This window comes from Aspergillus welwitschiae, assembly GCF_003344945.1.
Source record: "Aspergillus welwitschiae strain CBS 139.54b unplaced genomic scaffold BDQ94scaffold_31, whole genome shotgun sequence".
Taxonomy (NCBI): domain Eukaryota; kingdom Fungi; phylum Ascomycota; class Eurotiomycetes; order Eurotiales; family Aspergillaceae; genus Aspergillus; species Aspergillus welwitschiae.
In genome coordinates this window covers 274573-295747 of record NW_020798725.1, presented here as the reverse complement: position 1 = coordinate 295747, position 21175 = coordinate 274573, and the positions used below count along the sequence as shown (strand labels likewise).

Below are 21175 nucleotides of genomic sequence, written 5' to 3'. Positions count from 1 at the left end.
GGAGAGGCGCTGCTGCCGATCGGAAAGATACCGAGGCTCCCCGACAGTCACGTGGACTGTCATTCATGTCACGGAGTATACCAGTCTATCTATACAGAATCATCGGATGATTTCAGTCAGTCGAATGCAATTTCGTTAATATACAGGCCTACACTATGTAGGATATATCGTTCAATTAAAGTACATGAGACCTCTCCTCCTCTGACCAGTTTACACAGAAATAACCTGATGCCAACCACTCAAACTATTATGACTGCTCCGCGGGAGCAGACTGGTCCGTGCCAACCACGGTCCTGCTCGTGGCCTTGCTGTAATCCAGACGCAGTCTGCGTCCGTATGGCAGCTTGTTTTCAAGGATCGCCATGGCCGCCTTGGCACTAGAAGTGCTGACGAACTCGGCATGAGCGAAACCGCGAGCCTGTCCAGTGCGACGATCAACCGCCACGCGAATATCAACGACATTCTGGACGTCCTTGAACAGCTCATTAAGATCCCGGTCGGTCATCTCAAACGGCAAGTTACCAATGTACAGTGTCCGGGTAGGGGCGTTCAATTGCCGGCGGTGGTAGACATTGTTCTGGGCGAATTGCACGGTCACGCGGCGGCCCTCGAACAGACGCATGTTCAACGCATCCACTGCGCGCTGGGCGGCGTCGATAGAGTCGAATTGGACATAGCCGTATCTATACCCGCACAGTGATTAGCTCTATACTGTTCTGCCACAGATGGAATGAATTCCCTTCAACTGACTTACCCTTTACTGATTCCCCGGTTATCAAGAACGAGAACCACCTTCTCAACAACACCATACTTCTCCATAGCCTTCTTCAGATCCTCACGAGTCACATCATAGAAGACATTACCGATGAAAACCGTCTCCTTAGGGGTCGGCGGCTCCTGGAGTCTTCGCCTCCGCGCCTCCACTTGCTTCTCAGCGTCAGATGCTTCCTGCTCCTGCTCCTGCTCCCGGGGCTGCTCCTGCTGAGTTGGGCGTTGGCTAGCTGGCTTCTGTTCTGTCTGAATGAAACGAATAGAGGGCTCTTCGCGCGACTGTTCCAGCTCCTCAGTCTTACTGCGCTGTTCGCTCTCATCCGCAGGTTTGCGCTCATTGTTTACATCGGTACTATTCCAACGACTTTGCAAAGTAGGCTGCGAAATCCGAACAGGAACTGCCAGGCGAGAATGGATAGAAGGGAGTGCTCTGGTTGAGCGTAACGGCGCTGGGGCTGTAGAAGACAGCAGCCGGCAAGCTGCACGGAAACAATGCCTGTGTCCGAAACAGCGTGTTAGAACGTACACAAATATCAGAACATCATCTCGGGGATGTGCAGTACCATCAACTTACATTTTCTCTGTCGGTCAAGGCTTGAACAGAAATAAAAAATTATTTCTTTTTGACCTCACTGGGATTGTTGGGAAATTGCACTGCTGCTATCTGCTGCTGCTGCGGCTTGATTGGAAAATCTGGTTCGTCCGATCCGAGCCCCCGGTCTCTCACGTGATTTGACCTGGGGTTGGCTAGTTGTCTAGGCTCTGGGAGTTTGGATAGTCTAGATATTGCTTGGACTGTAGTCAGTAACAATTGCTGGTTTTGTTGCTATGCACTGCACTAGTAGCTAGTAGTTGTTTCATTGTTGGACCAAATGATGCTATGGTAGCATAGTAGTAGACCGAGGGTAATACAAAGGTAGTTAATACTTTATAAACGTTGTCTACGGTTGCGAATATTTACTACTAGTTATAATCTAGTTGTGTAACTGCCATGGGGAATGACTCTAGTTAGTACCAAGTTCTTATATATGTTATTAGCTATAAGTTTTGTATTATGTATCTGTTTCTTGGTAATGTATATATATAGCTTCACACTACAAACCACCTTACTACATTTCTATTGTCCTTGGGAAGTATATACGAGTACACGCATTTAGAATGCTGCAACAGGATTACATTAATACTACTTACTACTTGTCTTCAGTTCTTGATGCTCGGAGATTAGCATATATATTTTGACAATCAGTAGTACAATTAGCACCACCGTGCGGCACCTTGGAGCATTAAATGAGAAACTGAACGCAACGCCATTGCATATTTGCATTTGATAGTTAATTAATTTACATCTTCCTATCTTTAAAACCTCCATTTCATTACCCGATCTTATACCCATCCAAACACCAAACCCGCAAAATATACCAATAAAAAAGGAGATAGACATGCCTCTCATGAGGGGAGATAAGCTAACCAAGAGGAAATCATATGGACAAAGAAATTATACAGCACTTAGCCACCACATTAACTTTTGACATTTATTCTTTATATACTGCGGAGCCGGACTGGGGCCGAGAGGGAATCATGTTCCCGGCCCTGTATTACTCGGATGTTGGAGTGGGTTGGCGGCAAAGGCTGTTGCCGCAAGTGGACTGCTATTGTCATAACCACTGCTGTCCGGAGAGAAAAGGTTAGGGGGGCCGCGGGGCATCGAGCGAAGTCTATCAGCCCCGCCATTCTGCACGGCGGACAGCTGCACGGGTGACAGAGGACTTTGGCTTTGCTGCTGCTGCTGCTGCTGCTGCTGCTGCTGCTGCTGCTGCTGCTGTTGTTGTTGCACATCGGCCGAGGGCCACCATTGTGATGACGCGTCTAGCGTCGAATTCTGAATATAGGTATCCCAGGCGTCCTAGTGATAGTTTAGTTAGAATAGAGCTCGCCAATGTCACATCATACAGAAATACGTACCCAATCCAGATTGAGCTGCATATCCGGTAGTTGCCCAAACATTGCGTTGAAAGGCGAAGGCGCTCCTGGCATATCTACCGTTGTCCCCAGTGCGCCCTGTGCTGGCAAGGGCGCCTCTGTCATCTTGTACGCGGGATCATTCAGGACTTGATGGCCCGGGTTGACAGGGCTCATTCCGCTGCTGAGGAGGCCCAGGGTCATCGCCGCACTTTGTTTCTCATCCTGCGGCTCAAACGTCGGCGCAGGAGCAGTACTTTCAGGATATCCCAGGTTCAATTTGGAAAGCATCACTCCAAGCGCAGCGCCTGCTTTCCAGGCATCTATCGTCTCGTTCTGAAGTTCCTCCCATATTCCCTTGGACCGCTGCAGGGCAGCCAATACCTCTTCTCGTCGCTCTCTGCCCCAAGCATACGAGTCACTGGATGCTCTGCCTGCAGCCTGAAGTCGTTGTCCATGATACATATCAATGCAAATAATCGTCGCTGCCAGGAGATAGTCGGTCGAGGCGAGCGAGGTAACCCGATTGTGTCTACTTCGTAGTCGTCCCATAGGTTGAGTTTCAGTGTGGAGCAACGACTGATACCGCAGCAGCTCCATCGCAGAATCGATACATGTCCTTCTTGAATATGTGAAGCGAGGGTTCTCATGGGCTCGGACCAGATATTTTCGATGAAGGACACATTGCGCTTTGTGGTAAACACTTGCAACCTGCAAACCGTCAGGACAAGCCATACACGGACCTCACGGGATAAACTTACCGTAAACCGGGAAAGAATGAGAGTGGGGGGCTCCCGTGGACTGTCTTCAATCGGACGAACAAGCAGATGCTCAGGTATCAAGTCTCTAGCTCGCCGAAGCTGCGCATCCACCTCCATAACAGTATCGTAGGATACTGGGGGCTGGAGGGGGGCTGTGATTTCAGTGACACGGCCAAAGACAAATGTCAAGCGTGACTTAGCAATGAGATATGAGATTGGTGTAGGCTCATTCGGGGGCCGGGACGGAGGGAGCTCCTTGCAGTTCTCGTCGAAATCATCATCATACAAATTTCGGGGAAGTTCCGTGTCTGTATCAGACGTGCGAATCATGTTTGGAAGACCCATTTGGGAAGAGCAGAGTAGATCTGCTTGCCGCACGAAGGACCACACTCGGCGGCGCATTTCACCTTGGAAAGGGGTGATGTTAGGAAACATCTTCGAATCGCGGTGGTATCCCATCCTCATGGCCAGCCTCGTAATCACACCCACCAGCACCCAAACTGATACGTCCGCTTCCCGTGTCTGGCAGAGATCTCCATGAAGATGGAATATCAAGCTTTCAATCAAATTTGGATATGATTTGGTAAAGTCAGCCAAGGTAAGGCATTGCGCAACAAGGTTCCTAAACGTGCCCGCCATGTCTAACGACTTGCCCCGGAACTCCGGTGGCTCGTCTCCATCACGATGATATGATAACATAGCCAGCCGCATCATGGCAAAGAGCATGGCGATCCAAACGGTGCACGTCTGCGAAGGATCCTCCCAGTGGCGGTTGTACTAGACCACAGTTAATGAAACGCCTCTCCTCCGTCAGGTGAAAAAGGTCCTGACTTACCTGGGCCTGAAAGGTTGGGCCATGAAGAATATCTATTTTCCTGCATCAGCTCCGACAACACTTCGTATAGGTGGATATAATCTTTGACTCACGTGTCGAGGGATCGTAACAGCTGAAATATCGTTCAATCAACATGTCCGTCGTATACTTGGAAGGGAAAGAAGACATGATTTCCGCTCGGGTAAGTGGCTTCGTAGCTCCAAACAGTAATGCAGAGCCTGAAACATCGGTAGGCAACTTCGTTGCTTCCAATTTCTGGGCTTGTTCCTCGTACTGTTTCTTGTGCGTCTGGAAGAAATTGCGGAATTCCGTGATCTAGAGTAGATAATCAACATGAATGACCGAAGCTGGTTGAGAATCAAATAGACCTACATCATTCATTACAGTAGCCCAATGAGCTTCGCTGAAATACCATGACTTGTTGTTGTCGACCTTCATTATGCCGAATGACTTGGTGACCTGCTCGGTGTCACTCTCCTCCGGGGCATTAGGCGCTTCGTCCTCTATGTCAACATCCCCGGTAAGTGGTACGGAGCCAGTGCTACTGCTATTGCCAGATATTGCAGCAAGGGCCGCAGCTGGGCCGCCGGACTGTGAACCGTTTGTCATTAAGGACAGAACAAGGTTCTCGAGCCGGTCAATCCGATTTTGCATGTCGTCTGGCGAGCTTGAAGCAGACAGCTGAGGTGGATGCTTCTTTCGTACGTTTGCCTGAGCATATGAACATGATGTGGCATCGCCTCGCTTGATACAGTTCTCACAAGGTTGTGCACGGTTACATTTCAACCTGTTTAGGAATGGTGAGCCATCAACTGCGCACTAAAAGTGAGCAGGGGCACTTACTTTCGTTGCCGGCAAGGCGCACAGGAAAGAGGAACCCGATTCCTCTTCCTAGTAACCTTGTGGAGACCTTCCGGCGAGAATGCGCTAGCACTCGAGGAGGTTGTAGAAGGAGGAGTGGGAGACATTTTGCTTTGAAGACGTTCGCTGAAACGGGTTATGAGCTAGAAAGCAATGTTGTATGATGCCCAGAACGCCCCTGATCTTGTAAGGTATCTCCAGGGCTAATTCTGTGGTACGTCGGACCGAAACAGACAAACAGGCGGACAATCGTCTAGTGGGACGCAGTGCGCAGCCTCCACAACCGGAGATTCTTCCAAGTATCCGTCAGACGCCGTGAATCTGAAAATGGCGGTGTCGCAGTAAGAACCCAGGCCACGTCCCGACGATCGGATTGGGCGCAGATAGGAGAGTGTGATGTAACGAAGCGCCGTGTGAAATATCGACGGGGCGCAACTGCTGGTACGGTGTGTGTTTGCGGTTTCACTCAGCGAAATGTGAGACGGCGCGCGAGTCGAAAGTTCTGCTCCGAGACGGAATTCAAGGCCAATTTCGCACAATGTGGCTAGATTCCTGGCTCGTATGCAGCTGCTGGAAGGGGCGGTTGGCGGAGGGCAAGGTGCGCTGAGCACGAAGGAGGGGCGCGATAATGTGGATTGGGGGGTGCTTTGCGGTCCGTCCGGTACTCCGCAAGCAGTACTGGCGGCTTGTAGTCAGGGTCGGGATCACCTCAGCGCTGTCTAGAGCAGAGAGACGCACAGGGGAGCAGTTGTGAAAAAATTATAAGACGAACACCCGGGAAAGGCCGAGTCGAGTGATGGAAAGATCGAAGGTTGGGTAGGATGGATGGAACCCCCAACGGCGAGTGTCTAGAGGCACGTCTTGGTGCTTAGTGTTTAAGTTGGTTATCTCCGTTATCGCCTTCTGCCCTTTTCCTAAGGCGGTCAATATAATCCTCAGGCAACAGCTGACGTAAGGCGGGAGGTGTTCCGAATTCAATCACAAGAGGGAGGGAAAGAAAGTAGTATTTTGTCACTTTGATTCTGACAGCATAAAGACAAACGGCAGAGTCTGCAGTGGACACGGTTATGTAAGACGGCTATTCAGACCTCACACTATACTACTAAAGGATCTGCCTCATAAGTCCTTTCTGGATCTATCTATAAGATGGCACTGGTCCCGTTTGTCTCACCATGGGAGTCGCCTGGACCCGGCTGTGATGGTCTTCCTGAGACGCCGTCTTGATCCTTGGGCTGAAGATGAGCTTCTTATTTGCTGGGCTGGTCCGATAGTGGACAACTAACCAACTAAGAAAACATATAGTGCATGTCTAGTTGTCTCGTATGATCGTTTGCCGGTATCAATCATAAACACATTGTTATACCGGAGTAGAAGAAATGATCAACGAAAATGGATGCGCAGTGACACCCGAGACCTTCGCTGACAGAAAGTCTTAATTTCCAAAGGTATAACCAGTAGCATCGAGCCTTGGGGCGAAAGAATGCTGACGCAGTCTTGAGCTGCGAGCTCATTCGCTCCCACTAAGACGGTATACTTTCCACCCAGATGGCAGCAGCAGCTGTCAACCTTCTACTAGTGTTAAGTACTAGTAGTGAGGAACATACTTTGCTCTTGTACTCACTCCGATGAGTCCAGAAAGCTTCTGGCCGGATTGCGGACCCATCCAAGTGGATCCTCTTTCTTCTGCTTCGTCAAATCACAGTGTTGAATTCATGGGGGAAAAAGAAAGTCAAAGATGAGCTGATTTCCAGTTTCTGGCAGGCTGACCATGGCTACATAGATACCTCGTATATACTGGTTCTTACCGTTATCAAATGCCCCTCATTTGCTCGCAGCCTATAGACTATAGTACAGTACTATCCCCCATATGCAAAGTACTGATCCTATCCATCCAACAGCATGTGAAATCCCAGTTCCAGAACCCAATCTATTGGATGGCAATCTTTGTTCCACCATGTGTGCAGCCTTTCGGGTTCCCCCCTAAACGTCATTTATCAGGGATTCCCTTCCTGGACAGCTCTAACATACAGTCAAGGTGGATTGATCTACCAGCTGCGGTCGCATAAGTACACCAGGCCCAACAGCCATTCACCGTGTTTTACTTCACTTGCCAACTCAAGGCTGCATGGCCATCCTTGCCGCGCTGCCTTGTCCTTGTCCTGTGAATGAGCAGGCTGTGCCCCCAGCGACCTGATGTGGGGTTTATTAGCAGCACCTACTAATTTACAAGCGCTCATCCCCTCTCCCAACCCTTCGTTCTGCCTTTACCCTCCCTGGAACCCCCACAGCGTATCTATTTAGATTGCGAGCGGTTGTGAAGACAGGTTTTTTCCCCTCAAGAAAAGCATCTGCCATGTCGTCCGGAGGTCAGCGGGGTCGTGGTAGAGGAGATCGGGGCAAAGGCGGAGACCGCGGCCAGGGAGACCGTGGTCGGGGCCGCGGTGCTCCCAGAGGTGGAGGAGCAGGCCGAGGCTCAACCACCGAGCTTCCCATCCGTCCCGGTCCCAGTGATGGCGGTTCTAGAGGTCGGGGAGGAAGAGGTGATGGTGGTGGGGGTGGGGGTGGAAGGGGATTTGATGGGGGCCGTGGACGGGGTTCTGATAGGGGCCGAGGAAGAGGTTTTGATGGGGGTCGCGGAGGTGGGCGTGGTGGTCGCGGAGGTCGGGGAGGACGAGGCGGCTTCGACCAAGGCCCATCGGTGTACTCGTGAGTAGCGTCCCCACGCGTTTGGCTGCATTGCACCCCAATCTAACTTGATGGCTACCTTAGTCCGGGTGGACCGGTTCCTACCCCCAGTCCCCAGGTTCAGGAAACTGAGAAAGCCATTGAAACAGCCGTTCTTGCTAAGAAACAGAAGAAGGCTGCGGAGTGGCCGCTGCGACCTGGTTTTGGCACCCAGGGACGGCCTGTCACGCTGTATGCGAACTATTTTGAGCTCAAGTCAGTAGGCAAGCAGCTCTACCGTTACCACATCGATATTTCAGGGGACTCAGCTGGTAGGAAGCCTGCCGGCAAGAAAGCCCGCCACATTGTGCGATTGTTTTTGGAAGAACATTTCGCTCAATTCCGTAACAGTGTTGTTACAGACTACGTATCCACGCTTATTGCGAACCAGAAGATCCTGGTCGAACAGGAGGCCGCCGAATATGATGTTCGCTACCGGGATGAATATGAGGACGAGTACCCCGAGGATCCAAAGGTCTACCGTGTGAGATGCCAGTTCACAGGCACCCTCAACCCATCAGACCTCTTGAACTATCTCACATCTTCTGATGCTGCCGCCATGTTTGCGTCCAAGGCCGACGTTATACAGGCCATGAATATAATCCTGGGCTTTCAACCCAAGACTGATCCGACTATCGCTTCTGTTGGTGCCAATAAGCACTATGCTATCTGTGGAGGTCGTGAGGAGAAATACTCTCTCGGTGACGGGCTGGAGGCTCTCCGAGGCTTCTTTGTCAGTGTTCGTGCCGCAACTTCACGTCTTCTGGTGAACGTGCAGGTCAAGTACGTTGCCTGCTACCAAGAAGGCCCGCTGGCGCACATCTTCGGGTTGTATGAGCCATTCCGCCCTCGCGAGATCAACAACTTGCGTCGGTTCATTCGCACCCTGAGGGTGCAGGTGACTCACATCAAGAAAACTAACAAGAAAGGTCAAGCTATTCCACGGTTCAAGCGCATCGCTGGTGTTGCAGTTCCCAGAGACGGTGCCTCGCAGCCAATGCCTCCCAAAGTGCCAAGACTTGGTGCAGGCCCTAAAGAGGTGGAATTCTTCCTTGACGCTCCAGGTCAACAGCCGTCCGCATCACAGCAGACCTCGCGTTCGAAGAAAGGAAAGAAGCCTGTCAAGGCGGGACCTCAGCCAGCTGGCAAGTACATCAGTGTTGTGGACTTCTTCCTCCAAAGTCAGTGCTCCCCCACCCCCCCGGGTACCAGCCTACTCTGATGTTGCAACATCTGACATTGTCATCTGCAGATTACAATATCCAATGCGACCCAAAGATGCCTGTTGTAAACGTTGGGACAAGGGAGAACCCCAGCTACCTGCCCGTTGAAGTGTGCGAGGTCGTGCCCGGTCAGCAGGCCAACACTAAGCTTACACCTAACCAAACGCGAAATATGCTTAACTTTGCTGTGCGAAGCCCACCGCATAATGCTCAGTCAATCGCAGCGCAGGGGACGGATGTGTTGGGTCTGGGAGCGTCACCAAACCCCACCCTCGTGAGTATCTCCCCGTAGCTCTCGTGAGTGCTTTATTGATGTGTGTGTCAAGGTGGATTTCGGTATCCAGAATGATGTCCGGTTGATCACCGTACCTGGACGAGTACTACCGGCGCCTAGCGTTCTGTACAGGGACGAGAATAGGCCGAATCAAAAGCCGTTCAAGCCCTTTTCAGGAAGTTGGAACATGAGATCGATTCGATTCTCAACGTCCACGAAGCTGCCTTCTTGGACTTGGCTTTCCCTGGACTACGAAGGCGCGAGATATCCAGCCATCAGACCTGAAGACTTGAGCGCGAACCTGAAAGGCTTTACAGACAAGTTGAACGAGATCGGTGTGATTGCCAGTCCGCCAAAGTCTGGGGCGGCGACAGTTTTGACGAGGAGGGGATCCGACGAGGAGGTTAGAGAATACAATACGAAGGCCATCGATAGCGCCGTTGCCGGGCTCATTGAGAAGCACAAGCCCATGCTCATACTGACTATCCTCCCGAGCAACGACGCTGATATCTACAACATCGTTAAGAGGGCCTGCGATTTGACGCACGGCGTCCGCAATGTCAACGTTGTTGCCGACAAATTCAGGAAACCTAATAATGATCAGTATTGGGCGAACGTCGGGCTTAAATTCAACCTCAAGCTGGGAGGAAACAACCAGCTCATTGATCCCAAAGAGCTGGGCCTAATTGGACAAAACAAGACAATGCTCGTCGGTGTGGATGTTACACACCCATCTCCGGGATCTTCCTCCGCAGCCCCGAGTGTTGCTGGCATGGTTGCCTCCATCGACTCGACTCTCGGCCAATGGCCCGCGGAGCTTCGTATCCAAAAGCCCCGGGAAGAAATGGTCGCCGAGCTTGACGCCATGCTAAAGGCTCACCTTCGACGCTGGGTTCGTAATCGCAAGACCTACCCGGAGAATATCATCGTATACCGCGATGGTGTATCGGAAGGTCAGTACGAGCTCGTGGTGCAGCGCGAACTTCCTCTCCTCAAAGAAGCATGCAAGGAAGTCTATCCCGCCACCGACACCTCCAAGGGCCTCCCACGCATCTCGATCGTGATCGTAGGTAAACGCCACCACACGCGCTTCTACCCAACCAAGCTGGAGGACGCCGACAAATTCAGCAACCCGGAAAACGGCACTGTCGTCGACCGCGGCGTCACTGAAGCCCGCAACTGGGAATTCTACCTGCAAGCGCACACTGCTCTGAAGGGTACCGCCCGCCCAGCTCACTACTTCACCGTGTGGGATGAGATCTTCTGCCGAGAGAAGGCCATGCCCCCATACGAAAACGCCGCAGATATCCTAGAAGGCCTCACCCACCGTCTCTGCTACCTCTTCGGCAGAGCCACCAAGGCCGTTAGCATCTGCCCGCCCGCCTACTACGCTGACCTGGTTTGCACCAGAGCGCGTAGCTACCTCAGCAAAGTCTTCGACGAAACCCCGACCGGAAGTGTCATTACGGGCACTGACCCTGGCTCTTCTGCTCGGGAGTTCCTAAACGTCAAAATCCATCCGAATGTTTGCGACACTATGTTCTACATTTAGGGTGTGAGGCGTCGTTGATATGGCTTATGAGACTACTCATGATATTGGATAGTGTTGATTTGAGATAACCATGCCTTTTGGTATGTGATTCAGCCACGTGATGATTGATGATCTAACCTGCTTTTCATCTTATGAGATGAGATATGAGATATGAGATATGAATGGACATGGATACTTACACTATTTGGTTTGTTTACCTTGATTTACTATCTGGTATTTTGAGTAAGAACCCCCTGATTTTTTTTTTTTTTTTTTTTTGACCCACAAAAAAATACCTTTCTTCCACTCTTTCATTGATTGATAACCCTTTTTGGGATATTATGATTTTGATTTGTTTGTTTTGGATGGATGATGCATGTGTTTCACTATGTATGTACCTAGAATGAGCCAAATATGAGATACATAGTCACATAATATGATGATGGTATTCTCGATGTTTCCTCACAAGTACCTACAATGCGAATATTCTATTATGAGTATGGTATTTCATTCGTCTGGGCATACAATTGTGCCGACTACTCGTATCTAGCAGACAATGCGGAATGCAAACCATAGGTGGACCAAAGCAACCAAGGACAAGAATAATCAGCAGTGGGGAAGTTCTTACAAGAAGCGAATAAGGGACATCAAGTAAGCAATAAGACAATCATATTGAACTGTAGGTAAACAAAATACACAGCTAGAAACTGAGGATGGAAAAATGGAATCGAAAACACAACAAGAACATGTGGTTTATCATAGATCCGTGCATGCGTTGACTCTGCTATCGTTCACGGCGGGAATAAAGTATCATATGCAGGCTTTTGGGTGTGCTCTTCAGTGAAACATGATGTGGAAGACTTGTCGTCGCTGTATGGAGTTTAGTGAGTAAGGAGCGCAGGCCCGATGGTCAGTAGATCTGATAGACAGGTGGGTGTGACATTCAGCTCATTGAATGATTGGATACATCATTTAGTTCTCTCCCATATCCCAGCTGCGCTGATTGAGATGACGCATGGCGCGACGCTGGGGAGGGGCCGCCTTCTCCGGCGACTGCTCAGGGTCATCCCAGGACGACTGCATGTTCTTAAGAGCCTTCTGGCGATCTCCGGGAACAGGCTTCATGTTCTCACTGCTAACCTTGCTGTTCTGGGGCGACTCGGCGGTGATATTCCAGTGGGTTTCGTAGTCCTTCTTGCGGTTGGGGCCGTTGTTGACAACAGACAGAGGGGCGTTCTCGTCAGCGGCTTCCTCCTCATCTTGGAAGAGGTGGTTCTTATAGAGACTCAGACCCTTGTTCTGGAAGGAACTGATGATACGAGGGGCGTTCTTGTCCTCCTCGGGATCGTCTGTCAGGACGAAGTGGGTTTCGGCATCGCGACGGGGACGGTGCACCGGGGGATGGGCCGGAGGTGAAGTGAGGTCCGGCTCATCATCACTCCAGCCAAAGTGACGGATTTGCTCCCCACGAAGCGGACGCTTGGGCTTCTCGGGCGTCACGAAGTCATCAAAGTCCCAGTGAGGTGCCTGGCGCGACACAGGACGGCTGGGCTTTTCCTTGATCTCCCGCTCACTGTTGTCCCCACCGAGCTCGAAGTGTTCGAGGCGCTTCGGGTTAGCCCGATAGGCAATCTGCTCGTGACCACCTTCCGCAGCGACCGTCTCATCATCATCGAAGATACGCTGGCGCTGGAAGTTCTTGCTAGCACCAGCCTTGGGAGCGATCCTACTCCGAGACGGCGTGTCGGGAACATCGGCGTCTTCATGGAAGATTTCCTTGGGATCGCGGGGCGGGGGCTTTGCAGATGCAGGAGCACGAGGTGCGCGAACTGGGTCGCTTCGGTCCTTTTCAGGGGAGAGGAGCTCGAAGAGTGACTCAGCGGCGTGGGGATCTTTGATATGTCTCTTTCCGGGGGAACCCTTCTTGCTACGTTCCTCGCTGCTCTCGGTTGTTGCGGGGAATGAGGTTGCAGGTCCGTCGTCGCCTGGGTTGGAGGAAATAGCGGACTTGATCAGGCGAATCTGATCCTTGGGTTCGCGAATCGGCCAGCTGCGACTACGGGAACCGATCACTTCGACTTGTTTCAGTAGCGACGCTTGGTCCCAGTAGATTCGGACATTCTGGATCTGATTCTGCGAATTGAAGCGAACGATATGGATCTGCGCAAAGAAAGGGAAGGCAATGTTAGGAGACGGATGGAGGAAGAGTGAGGTCACAAGGCGCCCGACGTACCGTGGGGAAAGTCGCGACGTGGTCAGCCAGGAAGTTATCGTCAAGTGAGGGAAGATAGGCCCCGCCTCCAGACACGAACTCTAGGGTAGTCTCAATGTCCAAGCAGAGGGAGTTGGCGCTCTCGATCACATCCAGAACGTTTTCCGACCTGGTTTTGACGACTCTCTGCTGCTTGGTGAGATGGCTGACCACCGCGGATGCGCCATCCAGCTTGGTGGTGGTGGTGATATAGATCAAGGACGCATCGGAGGCCAGGGGCGCCGAGTTGGGGTTGGCCAAAAAGCGCTGGTACACGTCTTTCAAAGACATGGTGGATTTGGGTGGATTAATATGTCAGAAACGAATGTGAGGGGGGTTTGGGTTGGGGCAAAGGAGGGACAAAACACGGGCAATGGTTTAGCAGTAGGGATGTGGATGTTTGATGACAGGCCGAGGGAAAGTGAGAGAAAGATGCGAGTAGAAGGGGAAACCGCCCGTCGCAGATTGGCGCGAACCACGGTTTGGGGGGAGTTTCAGAGCTCGATTAACTTTCGAGCACAGAGTAAACCTGGACTAGACTAGACCAAATACAATGAATGAATGATAAAATGATAAAATGAAGGGCTGAGGATGTGACTCTTGAGAGAAGAGGAATGCAGGCAGAAATCAAATCCAAACAGAGGGAGAAAATCAATCACCACAGGGGGGGTTGTTGGCTGAAGTTGTTATTATTGTTATTATTATAAGGGCCAGATTCACAGCGACCAAATTGACTTCTCCAAGGGGTCTGGCGGATTCACCGTGAGCTATTCTTATACCTACAAACTGCACCACCGAATGATTGATTAAGAGCTATTCTTCCAATGAGAAAGAGTGTGCCAATCCAACTACGGGGTCCGATTTGCCTGCCGACACAGTAGACTACTGTTACTAGTGAGGATGATAACACAAACATACGTCTTCACATTGCAAAGCCCCAGTTGGGGGCATTGCAGTCAATGGCTTGCTTGAGTCTATTCGGGTCCATCACAATCTCGCGAGAAATCTCCCACGACGCTAAGGACTGGGGAAAGCCACGCGCACGGCTCCGACGATGGACACACCAGCGTTTCACGATGGGCCACCACTACCCGCGTCTCTCCGGCAACTGCGCTTGGGCTCGGGTTTGGTCTTTATTCGTGCTGCCTGCCTGCATGCATAATTCGGCTCACTGCACTGCACTACGTAAGTGTATACTTGGCTAAGTAGGGAGTAGTAGAGCCCTAGATATACTACTAGACTCAAGTCCAGAACTCGTCGTCTTTCATCTAGTAATTTGTTCTTTCTTTCTTTATTTTATTTTAGACCCTCAGTCCGGCAAGCCAAATTCGGAATTTTCCGCCTTAGATATACAGACATATAGCTATCCTCCTAACTGGCATGGGGGAACCTATGCCTTTCGCTGTCCTGGGTTTTCTCTCAGGTGCAGTTAGTGCCTGGTTTCGCAGCAATCAGTCAGCCCCGTTCGCCTGCGCGGGTTTCTGCAAAGTAAAAGCCACGATATCATGCCGGTGGATGATATCCAAGCCCAAGACTCTGCCTTGGGCGCGCTCTCATCATTCTACCCATGGGCGCACCTCCTTGCAAGGCAGATTTCTCTCAACATGGTTGTTCTTGTGTTAGAAATTGTATAGTTAGGCAGGGTATCAACGATCCTCTCAGTCACGCGATATCAATCATTAGTATAAATGGGGGAGGTAAACGGCACATCACAAAAGGCATTACAATGGTCTGGAAAGGAAAGAAAAATAGAATGTCAGTAGATCTGTCTTGGACACCAATTCCCAGAGAGGTTTGGGAGACTCACCCGAGATAATCTTCCTTGATCGTTCCAATGGCATTGATCGCCGCAACGTCGGGCTTCACACCAAGAATCTTAAGCCGTAAACTGGTTCCCTTCTCGATGACTTGGTCCGCATGGTCCGTGTATTGTGGCGGTACTGTGTTCGGTTCCCACTTGATGTCGGAAGGAATGTTCTTGCCAACTCGTTAGCAACCGATAAGGCTAAGTGATCCAACTCAAACTCGGTCGTCGACATACTTTCCGTGCAATAAAAACAGACAATGGACCGGCCAAAGTAAATATACCGGTGGGCTTGACAGACGTAACAATCGCATCGACCTACAAGGCTATGGTCAGAATCAAATGCAGCCCTGTTCAATGCAACTCCAAGACGTACGGTCTCTCCGCGGAAGGGCTTCCAGATAATTGCCCGATACTTGATAGTATATTCTGCCTGTCCGCTGCCTGGGAGCACCCGTCCTTCGCCAATATCAACCATGTCCATCACACAGATCACGAAGTGGTCGCCCGTGCAACGTCCTTCTTCCTCCTCGTTTAATCGGTTGATGAGATACTCGCGCATGTTGGGCCCGAAGTAGGACGGGTGCAAGGTGATGACCTTGACCTCTTCTTTAAGGAAAAACATGTCGTACACTTGCGATCGTCGAGAGTATGATACAAAATTTCGTTTCAACAGCCGGTGCGCGGGGGGTGTGCGATTCACGCGATTGATCAAGCTTCAGCCAGTATCTTACTGTTTCCCGGAAATTGGATGCGTGCGGTTCGAATATTTCGAGTGGCCCGTGTCGTTAGTCCAGAGTAAGTCGAATCGCTATGAATGAGTGAAGCGATGAACTAGATTTGCGACAAATGGACGAGCACTTGCCGCCAACACTTGATGACAAGATATCAACGACTGGGAAAGACCAGAAAACTGATTCAGCGAGTCAACAGAAGCAGGGAGCGCACGTTCAGAATAAAGAGCGCAGAACAGAACAATTGCAGCAGATGAACCCTGCCTTCAAACAAGATCGGACAGAAGAAGGGGCAGTCACCCGTTAATTCGACACCAAAGTCATAGCGGTCACGGATTTCCGTCTGATCAGCTCGAGCTGGATGCTCTCACGTGACCATCTGGAGCACCCCACGACGGTTATTAATTACACCGTGATACACAGTTACAAGACTCATATAGTGTAGCTCCGCGCACTGCCGGTCACGACGAGACACCGCGTGTAATTAATCACGATATCCTCGGCCCTGCCTTTGGGTGCAACGAGTTTACCTAGGCCGGGATGACGTCTGCACAAGCATAAAGCCAGGAACAAATCATAGAATGTCCTATCTCCCCACCTGCTGATCGGGTCAGATCAGGCAATATCCCCAGACAGAAAAAAACATAGGAGCTGGTCTCACGTTCGCCAGTATTCTTTTGTTGCGCCCATCTACAGCGGACTTTCGAGCCATACCAATAATAGCATTTCAAGATGGCCCTGAATCTCGAAAAGCAGCTTCTGTTTGTAAGCCTCTGCCGTATCACCTATTACAGTGTTTGGTGCAAGATGTCCATGCTAACGAGCCTCGCAGTATGGAGCTTATCACAATAACCCAGTATGTTATGCTCTTTGCCCCGTTTGTGGCTTGCTCTAATGGTGTCGTCCAGGTCAATGTTGCGATACACATCACATGCGTGCCGATACTCCTGTTCACGGGAATCGCTCTGGTACGAAATGCTATTCCCTCGACCCTTCATAGTGATGGACTACTAACGAGTTATGAATCAACTAGGCGTCGAATACACCGGCCTTCGTGAACCTGCCCAATGCGCTCCAGATCGAAAACCTTCCTCCTAATCTCGGAACGATCGCAGCCGTCGTATACTCCACGTTCTACATCCTCCTCGAACCTGTTGCTGGGGCACTGATCGCTCCCCTTATAATTGCGGGTGCAGCCTGGGCGAACCATCTACTGGCTACATATGGCACCAGCGTCAACTATTGGTTTGCTGGGATCCATGTAGTGTCCTGGCTAGCTCAGTTTGTAGGCCATGGTGCCTTTGAGCGCAGGGCTCCGGCCTTGCTGGACAACCTGGTCCAAGCACTTCTTCTTGCACCTCTCTTCGTCTGGATGGAAGTGCTCTTCTTTTTCGGCTACCGTCCCGAACTGAAAGCCAGATACGATGAGAATGTGGAGAAGGAGATTGCCGCTTTCAAGGCGCAGAAGGGCAAGACTGCCAAATAAGTGAAGCTATATGGTAGGATGGCCCGAACTCTATTTTTACTTGGGGATTGCATGGCTAGTGGCGGTAATCTACTGCGTTTTATGCTGCCACGCCAATGGTTTGGAATGAGAGCATTGCTCTTCGTTATCATTAGTTTTTGGTAACTCGGGAGTTGAGTTTTGAGATTGATGTTTGCAGAGTTCAATGTCTGTCAGCGCTACAGTAATATCATACTACGTCGGTAATTGAGGTTAATCAATAATAAAGAGCGAAAGTTTTCAGGATGTGAGTGAATAAATCGATGTGATGCAGGCTTGACATTCATGCATCCAGAGTGGATCATGATGTAAGCCCCGGAGGTACGGAGTAGAGACCTGGGCAGTGAGGACTGTAAGGAGGAAAAATGGGGAAGGGGAAATAGGAAAAAGGTCGGGTATGTTGGTATGTGACTTATAAGAGAGGGGGGTTTGTCATGTACATAAGAAGAGAAGAACAAGAGAGACAAATTACACATAGTTAAGAGGGAAAGAAAAGATTGGGTCAACTCTTGGGACTGACGGGCAGAAGGAGGAGAAAAAGAGGAGAGGTCAGTATATGCTGGGTAGCGGTAACATACGAACGAACCACTTGCTGGCAGCCATGGGAAGGGCCCATGTCGAGCCGGTGTTTCCCACCGGGACAACCGGTCAAAGCAGTGCGGTGTCGAGCAGAACGGGGCGGGTGGTTGTTGGCAGGGCCCTGCGGGCGGTTGCTGCGACGAAAATGAACTGAGTAAGCCAGCCAACCAGCAGTATCCGCAGATCCGAGAAAAGGAACAAATGAAAAATGGGATGGCCAGGTGGCCCGGAGAAACAAGCGGTTACCGCTTTGCTCACCCCGTCACTTCTTCCAGAGCAACGTTGAATAATTCTCTACCATCATAATTTATGGAAAGGGTGTAAAGTGATTAGGAACTAATAATAATAAATTTATGGACTAAAAATTATGTAGTAGTAGATCGGTGGGAAAAAAATAGAGACCAGAAGTGATGGAATACATCACCCGGCAACGACTTTCTTTGGGGTGGAGTGGGTGTCCCGTGAGCGCACTAGGGCGGCTTCGGAGGTTGGTGAGGTCTCGGCAAACTAGGATTAGTGGCAGTCCTGAGAATCCTCCCAACCCCGACGACAAAGCTCTCCTTCCATCCATCCACAATCCTTTCTCCTCTTCCTCCCTCCCCCCAATTACATCTCTCCTTCAGAGAAACCACTCTCCCACTCCTCTGAACCCCCATCACAATGTTCAGAAACGCTTTGCGGCAGTCTAGCCGCACCGTCGCGGCTGCCTCTGCCACTGGCAGGATCGCTTCGGTGAGTCCTATCCCTGTCCAGGTCGACCATGCCTTCGCCATCTGGCCGATTCCATCCAAGAAGTCATCTCAATGATGCTTGCTATCGCCTCTCTACACATCGCAATGCTTGCTGCTTCGCTTTGACGCGTTTTGATTGCGTGGTCGTGATGTTGACAAATTTTGCGTACGACTACAGGCTCGCGCGGCTGTTCCCGGCCCCCTCTCTGGCGCCTCCAAGCAGATCCGTTCCTACGCTGCTGAGGCCAAGGCCGCTCCCACTGAGGTCTCTTCCATCCTTGAGCAGAGAATCCGTGGTGTTCAGGAGGAGGCTGGTCTTGCCGAGACTGGACGTGTCCTTTCCGTCGGGTACGTGACGAATTCTCCCTCGGTTGAAAATTTTGGCCGCCGCTTCAATTCCATCGATATCATCGAAATATTCGAAAATCCGGCCATTATTTGACGCTCTCCATCGAAATCAATTGAAACTAATATCAAAAACAGTGACGGTATCGCTCGTGTCCATGGCATGACCAACGTCCAGGCTGAGGAGCTGGTCGAGTAGGTGACCCCCGTTTTTTATATGTCTTGTTTATGTTCCAATCAATTGACAAATCATCAGGTTCGCCTCCGGCGTCAAGGGTATGTGCATGAACCTCGAAGCCGGCCAGGTCGGTGTCGTGCTTTTCGGTTCCGACCGTCTCGTCAAGGAGGGTGAGACTGTCAAGCGTACCGGAGAGATTGTATGTTTTTCTTTCACGCCCAGATATCAGCATTTTTTTCTTACAAACCCATCTAGGTCGATGTCCCCGTTGGTCCTGAGATGCTCGGCCGTGTCGTCGACGCTCTCGGTAACCCCATCGATGGCAAGGGTCCCATTCCCACCAAGGTCAAGAGCCGTGCTCAGCTCAAGGCCCCTGGTATCCTTCCCCGTCGCTCCGTCAACCAGCCCGTCCAGACTGGTCTGAAGTGTGTCGACTCCATGGTCCCCATCGGCCGTGGTCAGCGTGAGTTGATCATTGGTGACCGTCAGACCGGTAAGACCGCTGTCGCCCTTGATGCCATGCTGAACCAGAAGCGCTGGAACAACACCTCCGACGAGAGCAAGAAGCTTTACTGCATCTACGTTGCCGTCGGTCAGAAGCGTTCCACCGTCGCTCAGCTCGTCAAGACCCTCGAGGAGAACGACGCCATGAAGTACTCCATTGTCGTTGCTGCTACTGCTTCCGAGGCTGCTCCTCTGCAGTACCTTGCTCCCTTCACTGGTTGTGCCATGGGTGAGTGGTTCCGTGACAACGGCCGCCACGCCGTCATCATCTACGATGACCTTTCCAAGCAGGCCGTCGCCTACCGTCAGATGTCCCTGCTGCTCCGTCGTCCCCCTGGTCGTGAGGCCTACCCCGGTGACGTTTTCTACCTCCACTCTCGTCTCCTTGAGCGTGCCGCCAAGATGAACGAGAAGCACGGTGGTGGTTCCCTCACTGCCCTCCCCGTCATTGAGACCCAGGGTGGTGATGTCTCCGCCTACATTCCCACCAACGTCATCTCCATCACTGACGGTCAGATCTTCTTGGAGTCTGAGCTGTTCTACAAGGGTATCCGTCCCGCCATTAACGTCGGTCTGTCCGTCTCCCGTGTCGGTTCCGCTGCCCAGGTCAAGGCCATGAAGCAGGTCGCCGGTTCCCTGAAGCTGTTCTTGGCTCAGTACCGTGAGGTTGCTGCCTTCGCCCAGTTCGGTTCCGATCTCGATGCCTCCACCAAGCAGACCCTCAACCGTGGTGAGCGTCTCACCGAGCTCCTCAAGCAGAAGCAGTACTCCCCCATGGCTGTTTCCGACATGGTTCCCCTGATCTTCGCTGGTGTCAACGGTTTCCTTGACAGCATCCCCGTCGCCAAGATCCTCCAGTGGGAGTCTGACTTCCTTGCTCACCTCAAGAGCAACCACCCCGAGATCCAGGAGACCATCGAGAAGGAGGGCCAGGTCTCCAAGGAGCTCGAGGCTCAGCTCAAGGAGATCATCCCCACCTTCAACAAGTCCTTCAACGCATAGGTGAGCAACACAATGCTCTTGGGCGAGTAGCCCGCCATGTACCGATTCAATCCTGACTCTATGTGTATAGACAAGATAGCTTGTACAATTTGAACCCACTGTTTTATTTTTTTCTGTTAAACCAGAGCTTCGGGTCGGTCGAGATATTGGATGAGGTGTAGTTTGCAACTCTGCGATGATATTTTACTGCCAGATCTATGTAGCTTATGGGACGACGGAGAGCAGGGTAAAACGGTGGTGCGGAGAAAGGCAAAAAAGATACGATTAATATCCTGTACGTTTAGATCATTTCGCGCGACAAGGGAACGGAATTGGACGGATTAACTGGTTTGGCGTGTAATACCCTCCAGCTGGTCTCGACTTATGAAACCTTTGTCTACATATATGCAGCCTGAATATGATTTCCTTTGTTTGATTAACTCGGTACTCGGAATGGTGTCTATGCTGTAGAGAGTAGTAGTATTAGTAGTAACGAAGTAAAACAATCCAACACGGATCTCTGGCGGTCATAGCGGCCAGTCTGGGGTAACTCGACCCAGCATGAACCCATGGCATTAGATGAGGGTCAAGTAGGATATATATAGAAGCCATTGGGGTCCGTCTC

The 21175-nt window shown here is 51.1% G+C and overlaps 6 protein-coding genes across 6 annotated transcripts; 3 read left to right on the top strand and 3 right to left on the bottom strand.

Annotated features, from left to right (window-relative positions):
• Positions 1-247: 247 nt before the first annotated feature.
• BDQ94DRAFT_173196 (uncharacterized protein) lies at positions 248-5294 on the bottom strand (the record flags this gene model as incomplete). The annotated part of the gene is made up of 9 exons (XM_026772108.1): positions 248-683; positions 755-1226; positions 2371-2674; positions 2734-3441; positions 3492-4268; positions 4327-4358; positions 4419-4641; positions 4699-5113; positions 5170-5294. The coding sequence occupies 9 exons, from the start codon at positions 5292-5294 to the stop codon at positions 248-250; spliced, it is 3492 nt and encodes a 1163-aa protein (XP_026623248.1).
• Positions 5295-7540: 2246 nt separating this feature from the next.
• BDQ94DRAFT_181787 (putative RNA interference and gene silencing protein (Qde2)) lies at positions 7541-11215 on the top strand (the record flags this gene model as incomplete). Its single annotated transcript, XM_026773977.1, has 5 exons — positions 7541-7557; positions 7696-7893; positions 7957-9092; positions 9164-9408; positions 9461-11215. The coding sequence occupies 5 exons, from the start codon at positions 7541-7543 to the stop codon at positions 10958-10960; spliced, it is 3096 nt and encodes a 1031-aa protein (XP_026623247.1). The 3' UTR covers positions 10961-11215.
• A 223-nt stretch (positions 11216-11438) lies between these two features.
• Positions 11439-13910, bottom strand: BDQ94DRAFT_149227 (uncharacterized protein). Its single transcript, XM_026767338.1, has 2 exons — positions 13173-13910; positions 11439-13099 (listed from the first exon to the last, which is right to left on the bottom strand). Exons 1-2 carry the CDS (start codon positions 13479-13481, stop codon positions 11912-11914), a joined length of 1497 nt encoding a protein of 498 aa, XP_026623246.1. The 5' UTR covers positions 13482-13910; the 3' UTR covers positions 11439-11911.
• A 952-nt stretch (positions 13911-14862) lies between these two features.
• BDQ94DRAFT_77694 (DNA-directed RNA polymerase II subunit RPB7) lies at positions 14863-15765 on the bottom strand. The gene is made up of 4 exons (XM_026776510.1): positions 15371-15765; positions 15232-15312; positions 14998-15167; positions 14863-14921 (listed from the first exon to the last, which is right to left on the bottom strand). The coding sequence occupies exons 1-4, from the start codon at positions 15617-15619 to the stop codon at positions 14912-14914; spliced, it is 510 nt and encodes a 169-aa protein (XP_026623245.1). The 5' UTR covers positions 15620-15765; the 3' UTR covers positions 14863-14911.
• A 507-nt stretch (positions 15766-16272) lies between these two features.
• Positions 16273-17313, top strand: BDQ94DRAFT_77686 (2-hydroxy-palmitic acid dioxygenase MPO1). Its single transcript, XM_026776509.1, has 2 exons — positions 16273-16696; positions 16762-17313. The coding sequence occupies exons 1-2, from the start codon at positions 16562-16564 to the stop codon at positions 17212-17214; spliced, it is 588 nt and encodes a 195-aa protein (XP_026623244.1). The 5' UTR covers positions 16273-16561; the 3' UTR covers positions 17215-17313.
• Positions 17314-18361: 1048 nt separating this feature from the next.
• On the top strand, positions 18362-20990 carry BDQ94DRAFT_149215 (F1F0 ATP synthase subunit alpha). Its single transcript, XM_026767337.1, has 5 exons — positions 18362-18543; positions 18721-18890; positions 19026-19082; positions 19144-19264; positions 19321-20990. Exons 1-5 carry the CDS (start codon positions 18472-18474, stop codon positions 20569-20571), a joined length of 1671 nt encoding a protein of 556 aa, XP_026623243.1. The 5' UTR covers positions 18362-18471; the 3' UTR covers positions 20572-20990.
• The last annotated feature ends 185 nt before the right edge of the window (positions 20991-21175 follow it).